The 14,993-nt window shown below is 53.0% G+C and overlaps 3 protein-coding genes across 8 annotated transcripts; 1 reads left to right on the top strand and 2 right to left on the bottom strand.

Moving 5' to 3' along the window:
• Positions 1–509: 509 nt before the first annotated feature.
• EIF2B4 (eukaryotic translation initiation factor 2B subunit delta) lies at positions 510–5,408 on the bottom strand. 4 transcript variants are annotated; one of them, XM_045844330.1, is made up of 13 exons: positions 5,236–5,408; positions 4,805–5,001; positions 4,359–4,494; positions 3,932–4,138; positions 3,585–3,667; positions 3,293–3,384; positions 2,949–3,063; positions 2,671–2,747; positions 2,386–2,488; positions 1,990–2,117; positions 1,676–1,853; positions 871–1,051; positions 510–756 (listed from the first exon to the last, which is right to left on the bottom strand). In XM_045844330.1, the coding sequence occupies exons 1-13, from the start codon at positions 5,264–5,266 to the stop codon at positions 557–559; spliced, it is 1,728 nt and encodes a 575-aa protein (XP_045700286.1). In that variant the 5' UTR covers positions 5,267–5,408; the 3' UTR covers positions 510–556. The 4 variants fall into 4 exon arrangements, with proteins under 4 accessions (XP_045700286.1, XP_045700287.1, XP_045700288.1 ...); XM_045844331.1 differs by having other exon boundaries at positions 3,932–4,135; XM_045844332.1 differs by having other exon boundaries at positions 4,805–4,848.
• A 119-nt stretch (positions 5,409–5,527) lies between these two features.
• SNX17 (sorting nexin 17) lies at positions 5,528–11,093 on the top strand. Of its 2 annotated transcripts, XM_045844336.1 has the most exons (15): positions 5,528–5,726; positions 6,157–6,231; positions 7,193–7,310; positions 7,819–7,883; positions 8,121–8,231; positions 8,336–8,426; positions 8,522–8,609; positions 8,829–8,898; positions 9,182–9,274; positions 9,367–9,570; positions 9,712–9,837; positions 9,999–10,076; positions 10,220–10,294; positions 10,490–10,531; positions 10,619–11,093. In XM_045844336.1, exons 1-15 carry the CDS (start codon positions 5,664–5,666, stop codon positions 10,730–10,732), a joined length of 1,413 nt encoding a protein of 470 aa, XP_045700292.1. In that variant the 5' UTR covers positions 5,528–5,663; the 3' UTR covers positions 10,733–11,093. The 2 variants fall into 2 exon arrangements, with proteins under 2 accessions (XP_045700292.1, XP_045700293.1); XM_045844337.1 differs by lacking the exon at positions 6,157–6,231.
• A 105-nt stretch (positions 11,094–11,198) lies between these two features.
• ZNF513 (zinc finger protein 513) lies at positions 11,199–14,688 on the bottom strand. 2 transcript variants are annotated; one of them, XM_045844334.1, is made up of 4 exons: positions 14,429–14,688; positions 14,015–14,176; positions 12,461–13,048; positions 11,199–12,372 (listed from the first exon to the last, which is right to left on the bottom strand). In XM_045844334.1, the coding sequence occupies exons 1-4, from the start codon at positions 14,481–14,483 to the stop codon at positions 11,546–11,548; spliced, it is 1,632 nt and encodes a 543-aa protein (XP_045700290.1). In that variant the 5' UTR covers positions 14,484–14,688; the 3' UTR covers positions 11,199–11,545. The 2 variants fall into 2 exon arrangements, with proteins under 2 accessions (XP_045700290.1, XP_045700291.1); XM_045844335.1 differs by lacking the exon at positions 14,429–14,688 and adding an exon at positions 14,302–14,416.
• Between the last annotated feature and the right edge of the window lie 305 nt (positions 14,689–14,993).

Below are 14,993 nucleotides of genomic sequence, written 5' to 3'. Positions count from 1 at the left end.
ATCTGAGGCAAGTAACTTAACCTCTCTGTGCCTTAGCTGTGTTGCCCTAGCAAATAACCTCTCAATGCCTCAGTTTTCTCATTTCTGAAATCTCACTTCACAGAGTTAGATTAAGTATAAATGGATAAAGAAGGGATTAGAACCATTTCTGACACAATAAGCACTTCATATTAAGGATACCAAATACTTATTAATATGTTAACATATAGCTAATACTAAAAGATCAACTTAATATAAATAATACTAACTCATCGTATGAAAGCTAGGACTCTGGTCCTCATATTCCTCCTCCTATCTAGCTCAGTGCCTGGCAATTAGATGCCCGATAAAAGGTTGATGACTTTGGATAGTTTTTGGTCTCCACATTGACCTTCACTTTGACCCAAAAGCACCAGCATGGAGCTAGTCACCTGAGAAGGCCTCCATAAAGGTCTGAGGTTGGTGGCAGGTACTAAGAGAGTCCAAACTTCTAAGTGGTGGCAACGCTGAGAGAGACAAAGGCGGCAGAGTTGCTGAGTACAGGGAGCATGTCCTTTATTGACCTTGTGTCCCCCACTTACTGGTCACTACTCTTGACTCGTAGGACAACAGGCACAGAACTGCAGGGGATCATCCCAAGCTCTGTGATCACCAGATCTACGAGCTCTGGGGGAGTGACATCATAGACCAGATTCAACAACCGCAGGGACTGGTGGTTCTGCCAGTTGGCCAGGGCCACATGCTCTCCTCGTTCACACAGCAGATCGTCTGGGTCATCTGCAACGGGAGGTATACCCATCTGAGTCCTTTAGGAAACAAGTTGTAGTTCAGCCGCCCCTCCCAAATCTCAATCCCTAGAACCTTCTCTTCTGCCCTCCTGGGCCTCCTTACCTAGCTCATTAGAGACAAAGGCATCCGTCTGCACACGCTCACAGAACTTGTATGTTTCACAGCAGACCAGTACTGGCACATTATGGGCTCGTGCCACCAGGGCCAGCTGTGCTGTCCCTACCCGTGACATAACGGATCCGTTGGCCAGGAGTGCGTGAGCTCCCAACAACACCTTAGAAACCTATTTTGGAAAGTAGAGACAGGGAAAAATGTCATCTGTAGCTCTGGCTGGCGTAGCTCAGTGGATTGAGCGCGGGCTGAGAACCAAGGCATTGTGGGTTCGATTCCCAGTCACGGCACATGCCTTGTCGGGCCAGGGCCCCCAGCAACTGCACATTGATGTTTCTCTCTCTCTCTTTCTCCCTCCCTTCCCTCTCTAAAAATAAATAAATAAAATCTTAAAAAAAAAAAAAAGAAAAATGTCATCTGTGATCAATGCAGAATAAGGTTCCCCACTCCTGCCCAGGACAGCAATATTAAAACAATAACTAACAAATTTTAATGATGGCTCTTCTTGGAAAACGTCTGACCAATAACCAACCCAAAGCACCTCCCAGTGCTAGAGTTTAGGAAAACTAAACTCTGTTACTTGTGTCCTGTTTCCTCTTGGTGGTTGCTAGTTTAACACAACATTCTTTAGTAACTGAACTGTTACAACACACTGTAGGTATTTTTCACATTGACTATAAACGAGGCTATACAATTCTAGAGTTTCTAGATGACTGTAACCCTTGGAAGGTGGGATTATGTCTGTACTACCAGACCTTTTTTCTCCAACTTTGGAGTCCCTTTTCTCTGTCCTCACCTCTGGGAGCACAAAGGAGGCTGCAGGAATCAGCAGGTAGGAGGCAGGGACCCCAGCGTGGACCAGGCAGCGGAGCATGCGCTTTCCCTCCAGCCGAGGCCGGCTGTCCACCACTACGACCCGAAATCGTCGGCCCTCAGCCCAAGCCTCCCGAAGAATGCGTGATACCAGAGATGAGCTAGAGTAAATGGAAAGGAGGATTCCGTTATGTTACTAGCTGGTGGTCAGCCCACTCCTAAAAGGCAAAAAGGGTAGTTCCTTCTTCAGGTCATTTCACCCCCCTGGTTTTCTCAGTCATAGCGTCTAAACCATACCATCCGTATACCAGGATCACATCTCCATCACTGATCTTCTGATAAGCAAAGCGTGAAATTGCCTGAGCTGCAAGCACAATCTTCTCTTTCACATAGTGATCAATGGATGCTCGAAGTTCTGCTTTGGCCTAAATGGAATAAGATGCTCAGAGAATAAGAAATGGACACATTTCTTCCTAATGATCATGCCAGATACTTAAATATGCGTATAATGATGTGCTTGAGGAGGAGGAGGGTGCCTAAAGGGAACCCAAAGGTGGCCCAAATCAGACAGCCCAACCACCTCCTCAACCTTTGACCAGGGCAGAATGGCCACGTGGTCCCACAGGAGTTCTGAAGGTGTTGCTCAGCTCGGCCCCCAGGTGCATGCCTTTGCTCATTCCTCATTCTCATCACCTCCTCTTCCCGCTTGGAGCTGCTCACACCCGTGATCTCCTTGTTAAGGAACTTGATGGCATTGTGCATGCTTGCCGACAGGGGGCGGCACTGATTCAGGAAGCTAAAAGAAAAACACTTTACCTTTGCAAATCTTCACAATTTACAAAGCTTTCACATTAGAAAGAAAATCTTCACAATTTACAAAGCTTTCACGTTAGGTGAAAATGAGATAGAACAGCAACAGAAAGGGTCCAAGAAAAGGACTAGGTGAGTGGGGAGAGGGCTTGTAGTGGTCGTCCTTACCTGAAATAGGGCTTGAGTTTATTGATTAGGTCCCTTGAGAGTTCTTCATTGGGTGGTGTTGTGTAATCCTGAATCACCTGTAGTACACACAAGTTGATCAACTAAATGCCCCCTAAGAAACGTCTCTGAAATCAGGATAGGGTGAGCTTCACTGAGAACATTTTTCTGAGTGAGGAATCATGTCCTGTTTCCCCCAGAGATTAAACTGGGTGAAAGTAGCTGGGGTAGTGCTGGGAAAGGTGGGGCTGGGTCATAACAGGGAACTGGACTGGGCATACCTGCTGCAAGGCACGGAGCAGGGCGATACACCGGGCATTGGAGCCACTGACCAGGCCCTGGGAGTACTGCAGGCCGAGCCGCACCATGGCTGGGTGGATCACAGAGGACGGGATGCTGATGGGATGGTGGTGTCATACACTTTGCAAGGGAGCTGGGGCACTTACTGCCCACCTGCCCCTGATGAAAGGGAACTTCCTTCACTAGCACAAACACTCCCATTTCCACTAGACTTGCCTTGTATTCATGCTTCTCCCCGCGAACCCAATCTCAAATTTCCAGTCACTTTCAACACGTGAAATTTCTAAAATTCTTCAGACTTAAAAGTTACGACAGAAGATCCTACCTCATACACTGGGTCAGAGAGTTTTGTCTGCTGTACTGTGGTAGGTGGGAGAAGAGACTGACTTTGGATCCATAATCTTTTCGTGTAGGAACCTTGACAAAATAAGGGAACAGATTCAATGGCCCAGAGATTAAAACCTATGAGATGAAGCTGGAAAGCAAGTAAACAGTGAAAATACTTTGACCCAAATACCTGTCCTCCTCCAGGGCCTCGTTTTTGCCCGAAGCACCTTTCCGCCCTCTATCTCATCTCCCTGGGCTCTTCCTGGCCACACACCAAACTCATTCCTTACCTGGTGTCGCTCTGGTTTTTTAACAAGCCTTCTCAGAAGTGTGGGGTCATCAACCTGAGTGTGCTCAGGGACAGGTTTCACTCCTAAAAAACAATGGTCATGTTTTCAAGACTCTCAAAAGCAAATGAGAAGTTTGCTTTTACGGCATAAAAGACATCAAGGAAGAGAGAGGAGGAGGAAGGGAAGAGTAGAAGATGAAACAGGGGTAGGATGAGGCCAAGGGGAGAATTCTGAAATCTGGGAACCAAGGCACAGAATGGGAGACGAGAGCTGTTTTACTTCCGGGGAAGCCTGAGCTAACACAAGAATTAGAATCAAACAGAGGTCTTGAAGTGAAAGGAAGATACCTGAGGGGGTTTCTCCGCCCGTGCTGGGGCAGGACTGAGGAGGTGGTCCTCCTTGTTCGCCTTTTCTTGCCTGTTTGAGGGCCCGCTCAGCCTCCTGCTTGGCTCTCCGCTCAGCACGAAGTTCAGCTTTACTCCGACCTGCTGGAACTTTCTCCCCAGCAATGCTCAGCTGACTGCCAGGTCCTGGCAGTTCTTTTGTTGGGCCTACTAAAGGTAGAAGAAAGAGATGCCCAAACCCCAAGTAGGTAAAAGCTATGCTTTATAACCAGCAAAGTCCCTCTCCATATCTATCTAAATAACTTCTTCAAACTTTACTTGCTCAAACCAACTCTGTTATCTCCCCCTCTTCTCTGCCACACATTCCTCTACCAGCTCCACACCCCAGCCCTTAAAAACAAAACAAAACAAAACAAAACAACTCCCGCACCTTGACATTGGGCTGCAGCCACAACAGAACCAGTTTCTGGTTCTGCCCCCTTTTCCTCTTTCCGTTTCTTCTTCTGCTGTTTCTTTTCCTTCCGCAGCTGCAGCTTCTCTTCTTGGGTCAACTCCCTCCCTGCTGCCTAAGACACAGAGAGAGAATACTGCTGTCTTCCCCGACATTTCCAAAGATAAACAAACACCACTGGACGCTGACAAGATTCCCAGAAGACAAAGTGCCTGAACCTTCCCATCCCTCACCCTACAGGGATCGAGGCTTCTATTCCTGGGTCTGAGTCACATTGTTAGCGCCTTTTAGAGATAGGAGCTCTAAAATTTCCTGGCTTTACTGAGAAATAAAATGAAATAGGGATGGAAGTTGGGGCGGAATGAAGCTGATACAGCCTCCTGTATAGCGCTTGATCGGTAGCATGGGAGGGCACCCTCGCTTACCCCAGGCCGAGGAGAAAGCTCTGCCTTCATTCCAGATCCCGAGTCTGCATCAGAAAACAGGGCACAAAGTGACCCAGAGAGGCTCCGGGAGGGTTGGAGGGGACTCGTACGGGGTGCAGCTGGCTGATGGGTCGGCATGTCCACGGTTCCCGCGGGCAGGCAGGAGGCAGCCAAGGATTCGCGTGGGGACGCAGTGCCTGGCAGGATCAAAGGGTAGGCGGGGGAGGGAAGAAGGAGGGGCACCCACCCTTCTCACGGGAACCAGCGGGTCCGAGGCTCCGGCTGCGCCCGAGCCGGGCAGACCGGTGTCCGGCGCGGCGCCGGAACTGAACCACAGGGCCCAGAGGACCTCAAGGCCCAGCAGAAGCCGTCCGGAGACCCTCGCCTTCCATACCTATTTGCCTATTTGTGCGCCCCGGCCCTTCACTCACCCTCGCGAACAGCCACAGCCACGGCAGCCATGACCCTCAGTCCCGGGCTCTGCCCCCCGCCGTCACAAAGTCTCCAGCGTCTCGGGGCCCACACCTGTGTCGCTCCACCCCAAGCCGACTACAACCTCCGACGCACACTGGCGCGCCACGGGCCTACGGGTGGCAACGAGGGCCATCTCCGCTCGGTCTTCCAGTTCCGGCCACCTCTCCTTGCCCTTTAGACTACAGTTCCCAGCGTGCAGGGGCGCGGCGCCCAGGAGCGGACGTCCCACCGCCCTTCCCGCATCCGATCTCAGACCACCGCCCCCCACCCCCGCCCCCAAAATGGCGCGTGAGGCTGCGGGGACGCGCTGAGCAGCGGAGGCGAGCGTGCCGAGCCGCTGCGGCCCTCACAGTCCAGTGCCTGGCCGGGCCCTGCCGCAGGGAACATGCACTTTTCCATTCCTGAAACCGAGTCCCGCAGCGGGGACAGCGGTGGCTCAGCCTACGTGGTGAGGAGCGGCTGGAGCCGTGCCGGGCAGGGGCGGGGATAACGGGCCAGAGTCCTCTCTGAGCGGCCTCCGAGGCCTGGCCGCCGACTTCCGACGGCCTTGCTGGGTCCTTAAATCACGTCGCAGCTTCGTCCAGAGGTCCTGTAGGCTCTTTGTTCCGCCGTGTCGCCTCCTCCAGCTGGGCCGCGGCTGCTCTGGTGGGTGTCCACTGGCCTTTTGGGAATGGAGACTGCGACACGAGCTCCCGAATTTGCCCAGGACTGGTCCTTCTGCTCTGGGACATGGCCCTGGGGAAAAGAGACTTGACAAATCCTCGGAAGGTCTGGGGCGTTACTCAAGTGGAGCTGTGGCAGGCAACTTACGGCCAGGGTGCTCAAGGGGATCGCTGGGATCGCTACCCTAAAATGCTTACCTGCTTTTGTGTCCTCAGGCCTATAACATTCATGTGAATGGAGTCCTGCACTGTCGGGTGCGCTACAGCCAACTCCTGGGGCTGCACGAGCAGGTGGGATTAGTGCCCCTGCCTTGAGGCAGCTTCAAGCCCTTCCCTGGACCTGGGCATCGGTGTCTCCATTTTCCCCCTCATTGCTTTCCTGTAGGCCGTAGTTCCCCTTTAATCACCTGTGACTTTATCTTATTGTTTGATATTTCCGGGGAACTTCCGAGACGCTTAATGTCTGCCCCATAACTGTTCCTTCCTCCCTATACTCACATCCTCCTTCCTACTTCTCTGTCCCCCGTGCATGAAAAAGCGACCTCCCCTCCCACCCCCTTTTCCCTTGGCAAAGCGCATTCCTTCCCTCATCTGAGATGCCACTTGAAATTCTTTTGCCTGCTCTTGCAAACCGTTAGCCAGTTTTATTCTGTGTTCTGTGCCTCATCTCAGTGCGAGTAGGTGCTCCAGTTATCTTTGCGTGTCTGTGATGCAATGTTTCTCTGTTCTTACCGGATTGCGAGCTCTATATTTAACTCAGTTCTGAGTCTTGGTTCTGGTGATTAGTTGCGCAACCCTGAGCAAGTTACCTAATTTCTTTGGGTCTCTACATTCTTCAGTTTCTACAGCTGAAAAATGGACTTGTTGATCTGTAAAGTCCCAGAAGTCCTGTTTGGTGAACACATTTAGCTATTAGTTAATTCTTGGTGCACTTACATTTTCCTTCTAAAGCCCTTTGCTTCCTGTGAGGAATGAACACAGTCTTGCTAGATAATCAAGGGACTCCCTAGGCCTGGTCCCATGCAAACGCTCCCCACACTGTGAAGGGACTGACTTGTACATGGTAAGAGGAGAGAACTTACATCTAGACAGAGGAATGGCTTTATTGGAACACTGCCTCTGCCAAGGGAATCGTTTCCCTGATAGCCAGGGACGAAGGGAAGGGAAAGGTGCCCAAGATGACACTGTGAACGTGGATTGCCTATTCTTGTTTGCTGTGCATATGTGAAAGATTGTATCTCTCTCTACATAGCTTCGGAAGGAGTATGGAGCCAATGTGCTTCCTGCATTTCCCCCAAAGAAGCTTTTCTCTTTGACACCTGCTGAGGTGGAACAGAGGAGAGAACAGTTAGAGAAGTACATGCAAGCTGGTGAGTAGTTGGAGGGAACTTCAGGCTGGCTGTGTTGAGGACTGTGGGTGGAGATAATTCAGCTGGTTCTGTAGAAGGTTCTACATTCTAGACTTGGGAAGCCTCTTGTTTGATCTGTATTTAATTAGCAAAATTAAGCAGCAGTCAAGGATGCTCTAGATACTAACAAAAAAACTTGGGCACAAACATCTATGAGAAATACTAGTATAGTACTAATAAGTGGTTTTAGAGCAGTTTAAATCAGTGCAGAGAGCTTGATTTGTATCTGATGTGCTCTCTACTGACAGTGTTACTTCCCTAGTTCTGTAGAGTAGACTCAACAAAAAGGCAGCCAAGCGTGGGGTAGGTGAAGAATTTATACAAACAGTGAGTGATATGAGGCCAGCTGGGGATGTGACAGACCACCAACAGCCGAAGAAATGAAGTCTGGGCACTTACCAAAAAGAGAACTGGGAGGAGCCAGCGGGGAGTCTTAAGTCACTGGAACATCATTCTCTTGTTCCCACAGTTCGACAAGACCCGCTACTTGGGAGCAGTGAAACCTTCAATAGTTTCCTACGTCGAGCACAACAGGTGAGGCTTTGGGTGGAACCAAGATTTAAGGGAAGGCCCTTCCTGTAGAGCCATCTCACTTCGAGGAGGTGACTACAGAGGAGTCATCCTGGCACCATATTTTATGGGATGGGGTTCCTGCTGTACCGGTGAAATCTAGGAGACCTGGCTGGTAATTAAGCAGCTGAGAAGGCACCAGACAGACCTAGATATAGAGAGTTGTGCAGGAGCTAACAGAGTGGTGCCTTGCATTCCCAGGAGACACAGCAGGTGCCCACAGAAGAGGTCTCCTTGGAAGTGCTGCTCAGCAATGGACAGAAAGTTCTGGTCAATGTGCTAACTTCAGATCAGACTGAGGATGTCCTGGAGGTGAGGTGCTTGCTCTGCACTATCCCTGCACCCTAGGCTTCCTGGTGTGGGGAGTGATTGGAGCTAGCTAGTGTGATGAGCTGTACTTCCTTCTCTAACCCCAGGCTGTGGCTGCAAAACTGGATCTTCCAGACGACTTGATCGGATACTTTAGTCTCTTCCTAGTTCGAGAAAAAGAGGATGGAGCCTTTTCTTGTGAGTTTCTTTGTACTTCACCGTTTCCCTGTGTTTGCAGTAGTGAAAGTGCCTCCATCTCTCAAGACACTTTCCTTTTTTATTTTAACCCATAGTTGTACGGAAGTTGCAAGAGTTCGAGCTGCCTTACGTGTCTGTTACCAGTCTTCGGAGTCAAGAGTATAAGATTGTGCTAAGAAAGAGGTCAGGGCTGGGCTTGGAGGAAAGGGAAGGTGCTAGATTGAATTGTGGGGCCATGTGTTGAGACAGGGTAATCCAGATAAGGGGATAGCACTGGATGTTTGTACCAGGCTTCCTCCCTGATAGTTCTAGATTGTTACTGTTTTGCCCCTATTTTCCATTCTACCTCTTGCCTTACCCCAGCTTAGTCCTAAAACCCCTTTCCACCCCTTGGCCTCACAGTTACTGGGACTCTGCCTATGATGACGATGTCATGGAGAACCGGGTTGGCCTGAACCTGCTTTATGCTCAGGTGAGCTTGGAACTGCCTCAGAACCCTTCCCCTGAAAACGACTCTGGTGTCCTACTCTGCCAAGAAAACTCACGTCTTTTATCTTACTCCATGGGGAAGTTCCTAGAATACTCACAGGGTGTCTGGCCCAACATCTACTACTCTTTCTCCTTTGCAAGCTGCTAATGGTCAAGGACTCAACGCAAAGAGGTCGTTCAAGTGTGGGGGGAGGAGTCAGGATGGACAGAGGTAACTGGACACCTTTCCTTGGACCTCTGACTGAGAGTCGTTGTCTCTGCTGTAGACGGTATCGGACATTGAGCGTGGGTGGATCCTCGTCACCAAGGAGCAGCACCGGCAGCTCAAATCTCTGCAAGAGAAGGTCTCCAAGAAGGAGGTGAGCACTGCCTGTCTGTCTCCAAGGGGTTGCTTCCCCTGAGCTGCTGTGCTTCCCCTCCTGACCCGCCCCGTGTGCTGACTGGGTTTCAGTTCCTGCGGCTGGCACAGACACTGCGGCACTATGGCTACTTGCGCTTCGATGCCTGTGTGGCTGACTTCCCAGAGAAGGACTGTCCAGTAGTGGTGAGCGCAGGCAACAGTGAGCTCAGCCTCCAGCTCCGCCTGCCTGGCCAGCAACTCCGCGAAGGCTCCTTCCGGGTTACCCGCATGCGGTGCTGGCGGGTCACCTCCTCTGTGAGTTGGTTTGGGAGGGAGAGGCCTTCAGGATGGGGTTTGGCAAGCCTCAAGCCTCAGGAATAGGCTGGGCTGCAGCGGGTCAGGGAGCATGGCAGACTGGTGAGAACGGACTCTGCCTAATCTCCCTTCCTCTCCCAGGTGCCATTGCCTAATGGAGGCACAAGCAGCCCTGGCCGGGGCCGGGGCGAGGTGCGCCTGGAACTGGCTTTTGAATACCTCATGAGCAAGGACCGGCTCCAGTGGGTCACCATCACCAGCCCCCAGGTGTGAGCCCACCCTCAGGCCTCTGGACCCCATTGCACCGCTTCTCTTAGATACCCAAGTCTAGGGCTTCCAGGACTCCATGTGAGTGGAAGCCCTTGTCTTAGGGGTGCTGGGCTCAGGATGACAACTCTAGTCAGGCTGAGCTTTCTTTTTACCCTTAGGCTATCATGATGAGCATCTGTTTGCAGTCTATGGTAGATGAACTGATGGTGAAGAAATCTGGCGGCAGTATCAGGAAGGTGAGCAGCAAGTGTGGCCAGGCAGTGGAGTGGTTGTGCTTGCTCTTCCTTGCCTTTTTTCCCAGGCGTGAGGGAGGGGAAGTGATGGGTATTCCAAAGGGAGTGATCCTGCCCTCATCAGTACCTTGTGTCTCTATCCCCAGATGCTGCGCCGGCGGGTGGGGGGCACCCTGAGACGCTCAGACAGCCAGCAAGCAGTGAAATCTCCACCGCTGCTTGTAAGTATGTCCGTACCCTGGCCCCTTGCCTCAGTGTCCCCCAGTGAAGTCTCTGATACCTCTGCCTCCTTTTCCCCAGCCCCTTGCCTCAGTGTCCCCCAGTGAAGTCTCTGATACCTCTGCCTCCTTTTCCCCAGCCCCTTGCCTCAGTGTCCCCCAGTGAAGTCTCTGATACCTCTGCCTCCTTTTCCCCAGGAGTCCCCTGATGCCAGCCGGGAGTCCATGGTCAAACTCTCAGTGAGTTTCCCATGAGGGTTGGTGCGGTGGGTGTAGGGGATCACAGGGAGGCTCGAGCCCTCTGACCCCACCCTGCCTTTGTTACAGAGCAAGCTGAGTGCCGTGAGCTTGCGGGGGATTGGCAGTCCCAGCACAGATGCCAGTGCCAGTGATGTCCATGGCAATTTCGCCTTCGAGGGCATTGGAGATGAGGATCTGTGATCTCCAGTGCTAGGATGTCTGCCCTCTACCCCAGAGGAAAAAAACTTGCCCTGTGCCTGTATCCCCCAAGCCGGGGGTTCTTTTCCTTCCTACCCTCCCCTTTTCTCCTCTTGGCCAGGGGCCTCCTAACTTACCATCCCTTCCCCCTTGGGCTGGCTGCACAGAGCTGGCCCTCAATGCCAAATTAGCATTTAGTATTTTGCACAAAGTCCACGGGACCATGGCTATTTGCCTTGGGGAGGAAACACAGCTCCCCCAGCTGCTTCTGGCTCCTCAGGGCCATGGGCCAAGGGGATGGGCAGAGGTCTGTGTATGGTCTGGCCCAGCTTCCCATCATTAAACTCAGCCTGATTGCTGCCTACCTCTGGCTCCCTCTCTGCCCCTGCTTCCCCCATCACAGCAGACTGCTGTGATCAAGGGTGAGGCTGAGTTGTGCTTGCCACTGTCAATTCAGCATAGGCATGGCTTTGTTAGTGTTTCCTTTATTATAAAGCGCTGAAATAAGTTAAATAAACAGGTGGGAGGCTGGGCAGTCCCCCAGCCAGTTTTTCCACAGCTCCTGGGAGCAGTGGAGGTGAATGCAGGGCCATTCTTGCTGAGCTAATGAAATGCATCAGTCAAGGAAAGGCCCCCCTCCCCCCCATCCATATGGGCCCCTCCCAGTTATGAAGTTTGGGCTGGTCCATATAGTGCCTAGGTTAGTCTGTGTGGAGCCCCTGGCCAGCGGGGGAAGAAGGTGACTTCTGGTCCATCTATAAAACATACAGGAAGGTCAGGACTAATCCATATGGCCCTGGGGGAGAAGAGCCTAGTTCATGGTGAGTCTGTATGGACAGCCCGACTACTAGGGGTGCCCAGGGCCGGCGGACCCCGAGAGCTCAAAACAGAAGTGGGGCTGTGAGGTGGTGCCCAGCCCTCAGAGGCAGAGAGGCCAGGCCCTCCTGTGCCACCATGCCCATGCACTTTCTGGTGGCGTTTGTAGTTGTCCCAGTGGCCTGTGGTATAGGCGCAGGTGGCACAGCGGAAGGGCTTCTCGCCTGTGTGCCGCAGCATGTGGCGTTTGAGGTTCATGCTCTGGTTGCAGCTGTAGTTGCAAAGGCTACACCGAAAAGGTTTGTCCCCAGAGTGAATGCGACCGTGACGCTTGAGGTTGGCCAGGTTGCCACAGGCATAGGGACAGAGGGGGCACTTGTAGGGCTTCTCTCCTGTGTGGACACGCTGGTGTCGTTTCAGGTTATCCAGGTGAGCAGAGGCATAGGGACAGCGGGCACAGCGAAAGGGCTTCTCGCCACTGTGTGTCTTCATGTGCCGGGCCAGGTGGTTGGGATAGTGAGTGGCAAAGGGGCAGAGACTACAGGCAAAGCCTTTGTCACTGGGTCCCTGGGGGCCCCCACTAGCACCTCCTCCAGCATCTCCTTGCATGCAACGCCCACACATGGCAGCTCCTAGCCTACTACCCTCCCCCTCCTCCAGCTCTTGTCCACAGTTTCGACAGGTCCAAGGGAACAGCAGCTCTGGCAGTGGTTCTGATCCAGTCCCACATAGGCTCTCCCCTTCACCCCGCAGCTGCCCACAGTCCGGCAGGAAACTGGCACCACCTGGCGGCACATGGAGGCTCAAATCTGGAAGCAGCAGAGCATCTGTGGGGACAAAGACCTGGTGAATCCAAATACCCACCCCTAGGGCCACCTGCCTGTGGACCAGGTTCTTTGGTCCCCAGCATCTTACCTTCAGGTCGCCGGGGCACTGTCCCCTCCTGCTCTGTGGGACTGGGAGGCCTGGTTGGACGAGGAGCACAGCAGCGGAAACCACAGGTCGGGCAGGGAGGAGTGGGGGGCCCTGCATGGGTGCGTTGATGCCGCCTCAGGTTGCCCAGGCTGCTGCAGGCAAAGGGGCAGTGGGGACAGCGGTAGGGCTTCTCGCCAGTATGGGTGCGGGTATGTCGTGTCAGGTTGACGAGCTGGGCTGAGGCGTAGGGGCAGCGGCCACAGCGGAACGGCTTCTCCCCGCTGTGTGTCTGCATGTGCCGCTTCAGGTGGCTCGAGTAGTGGGACACGAAGGCGCAGAGGCGGCATGAGTATAGTAGCCGTGGGGGCAGCGGGGCCCCCCCACCCGGCCCTCCTGACCCACAACATGGCCCCTCACCTGTCAGCCCCCCACACAGCTGGCAGGCTGGGCCTGGCCTCTCACCCCTGGCCTCCCCTGGACCCCTGGCTGGCTCCTCAACTTCACTCTCGGCACTTAGTGCCCGGCCACCCCCAGACTCGTCGTCGCTCAGCCCGTAGGGAAGCCCAGGCCTGGGTGCCAGAGAGTCTCCTGGTGAGGCAGACATGAAAAGAGACATCAGTGTTGGGCAGGACCAGACTCCAAAACGCCCTTTCTCACTTGGGGTCTTCCTATTTGCTTGGCCCTCCTTCTTTTCCCTTCGACGATCCCATAAGTCAATTATGAATTGTCTACTGCCGAGCCTGGACTAACCTAGTAAAGACAGAGCTGTGCCCAGCTCTACTTAAAAGAAAAAGATGAAGGGCTCACAGTGGACCACAGACTGAAGTGAACCAATAATGTCATTAACTGATTCTTAGCATTAGGACAGTAAAAATACACCAGGCAGAAGCCTGAGACTTTTTTGTAAATTCTGTATTAGGAATGTCCCTTTTAGTATAGACCTAATTATAAAATAAAAACGCTCAAAAGTGAGGTGAAATTTGGAGGGAAGTATAAACAAAGGAATGCATGTAATACCACTTCTAAGCCTAAAGGATGGATTGTTTTACTGGGTTCTTTCACTGACTAAAAAACATCCTTCAGCAAATTAGGATGGGGTAATGCTAAGGTCACAGGCGAGAGGAATGTGGAAGGATACTTGAGGGTAGAGCTAAAACCTCAATAAGAAGGATCTCATGCTGCAGGTTAAAGGGATAGTAGAGATAAGTACTAGTTTGAATGAGAAGTTGCTTCCCTGAACCTCTCAGAAGTAAATTCACATAAGGAATGGCCTATGGAACAAAACAAGGTTATAAAAAGGGCATTTACTTTTAGCCAGTGACTTGTCCACTGTCGTATTCACACCACCTTTGGATCAGAACTTCACCTCAACAAAGGGGTGAGGCTGAGTGGACAGTTAAGAACGTGAAGAAATGTAGCTCAAATCTAACCTAAACCAGCCGTAGCTTGTGGCAGGAAACGGTGTTGTGCTCACTGGCATCAAACCCCACCCCGCCTCCTGAAGGGCTGGGATTCCAAGTATCACCAATCCTTGACTCAGTCCCCAAAACCCACCTTCAGAGTCTCTCTCGAAGCCCATGAGCTGGTCGCTGTTGCCGTCACCTTCCTCCTCTTCCTCTTCCTCTTCCTCCTCAAACTCCAGATCCTGGCCTAGTAGCAAATCACTCTCCAATACTAGGGCCCCAGGTCCTTCATCGAGGGAGTCTTCTGTATCCACTGAAGAGGGGAGGGGACTTGTAGATTTTCCCTCAGGATCCATACCCATTATTCGCACCCGGGGGCCCTTGACCTCGTGGACTGTACTGCCCAGCCCTGTAGACCCTCCCGGGTCCCTTTAGTACCTCTGTGGGAAGCTAGAAGTCCAGAGCGCCTACCCCCATCCCTCAGGAGTCCCCTTCCACCCCGACCTGAACCCACTCCACTGACCCCATGCCCGCTCCTCCCCCATCACGTCCCCTGACCCCTGACCTTTGACCCCCTCGCATTTCACCGGCTGCGGGTGGCTTTGCTTCCTTCGGGGCATCGTGACCGGCTCCAGCCCGACGCTCTTCTGGCCTGTGGCCGCCCGGCCCCGCCCCTCCCAATTTGGTGCACCGCCCGCCCTTCCCCTCAGGGCCCGCGGGCCACGCCCATACAGTGGCGCGGGCCCCGGGCAGCCCCCGGCCCTGGCCCCGGCGCCCAGCTCAGGCCGCTCCCGCCGCCGACGCCGCGTCCATTCATGGAGCCCCCTACCCCCCCCCCCTACGGAGACCAGCTGGTACCTCCGTACTCGCTTCCGCTTCCGCTACCGCAGAGCCTCATGGGACGGGTAGTCCGCGGACAGCAGAGGCAACTAGGCTTTCACAGAATGACCAGGAAGTGATTGTGACGTGCAGACTAGGACAGCCAATCAGAGACGAGGTAGAAACCGGCTGAAAAGGGATTAAGCGCAGTCCCGGTTTCGTCGTAAGGGCCACCTGGCAGGTCCTACTGCCTTCGTAAGGAACGAGGAAATTACTCCTGGCTCTAGGAGGTGGCGAGGACAAGCGGCGAC

Source organism: Phyllostomus hastatus, unplaced genomic scaffold (genome assembly GCF_019186645.2).
Source record: "Phyllostomus hastatus isolate PE091 unplaced genomic scaffold, TTU_PhHast_1.1 phas_contig_402, whole genome shotgun sequence".
In the NCBI taxonomy this organism is placed as follows: Eukaryota; Metazoa; Chordata; class Mammalia; order Chiroptera; family Phyllostomidae; genus Phyllostomus; species Phyllostomus hastatus.
This window is presented reverse-complemented; position numbering and strand designations above follow the sequence as displayed.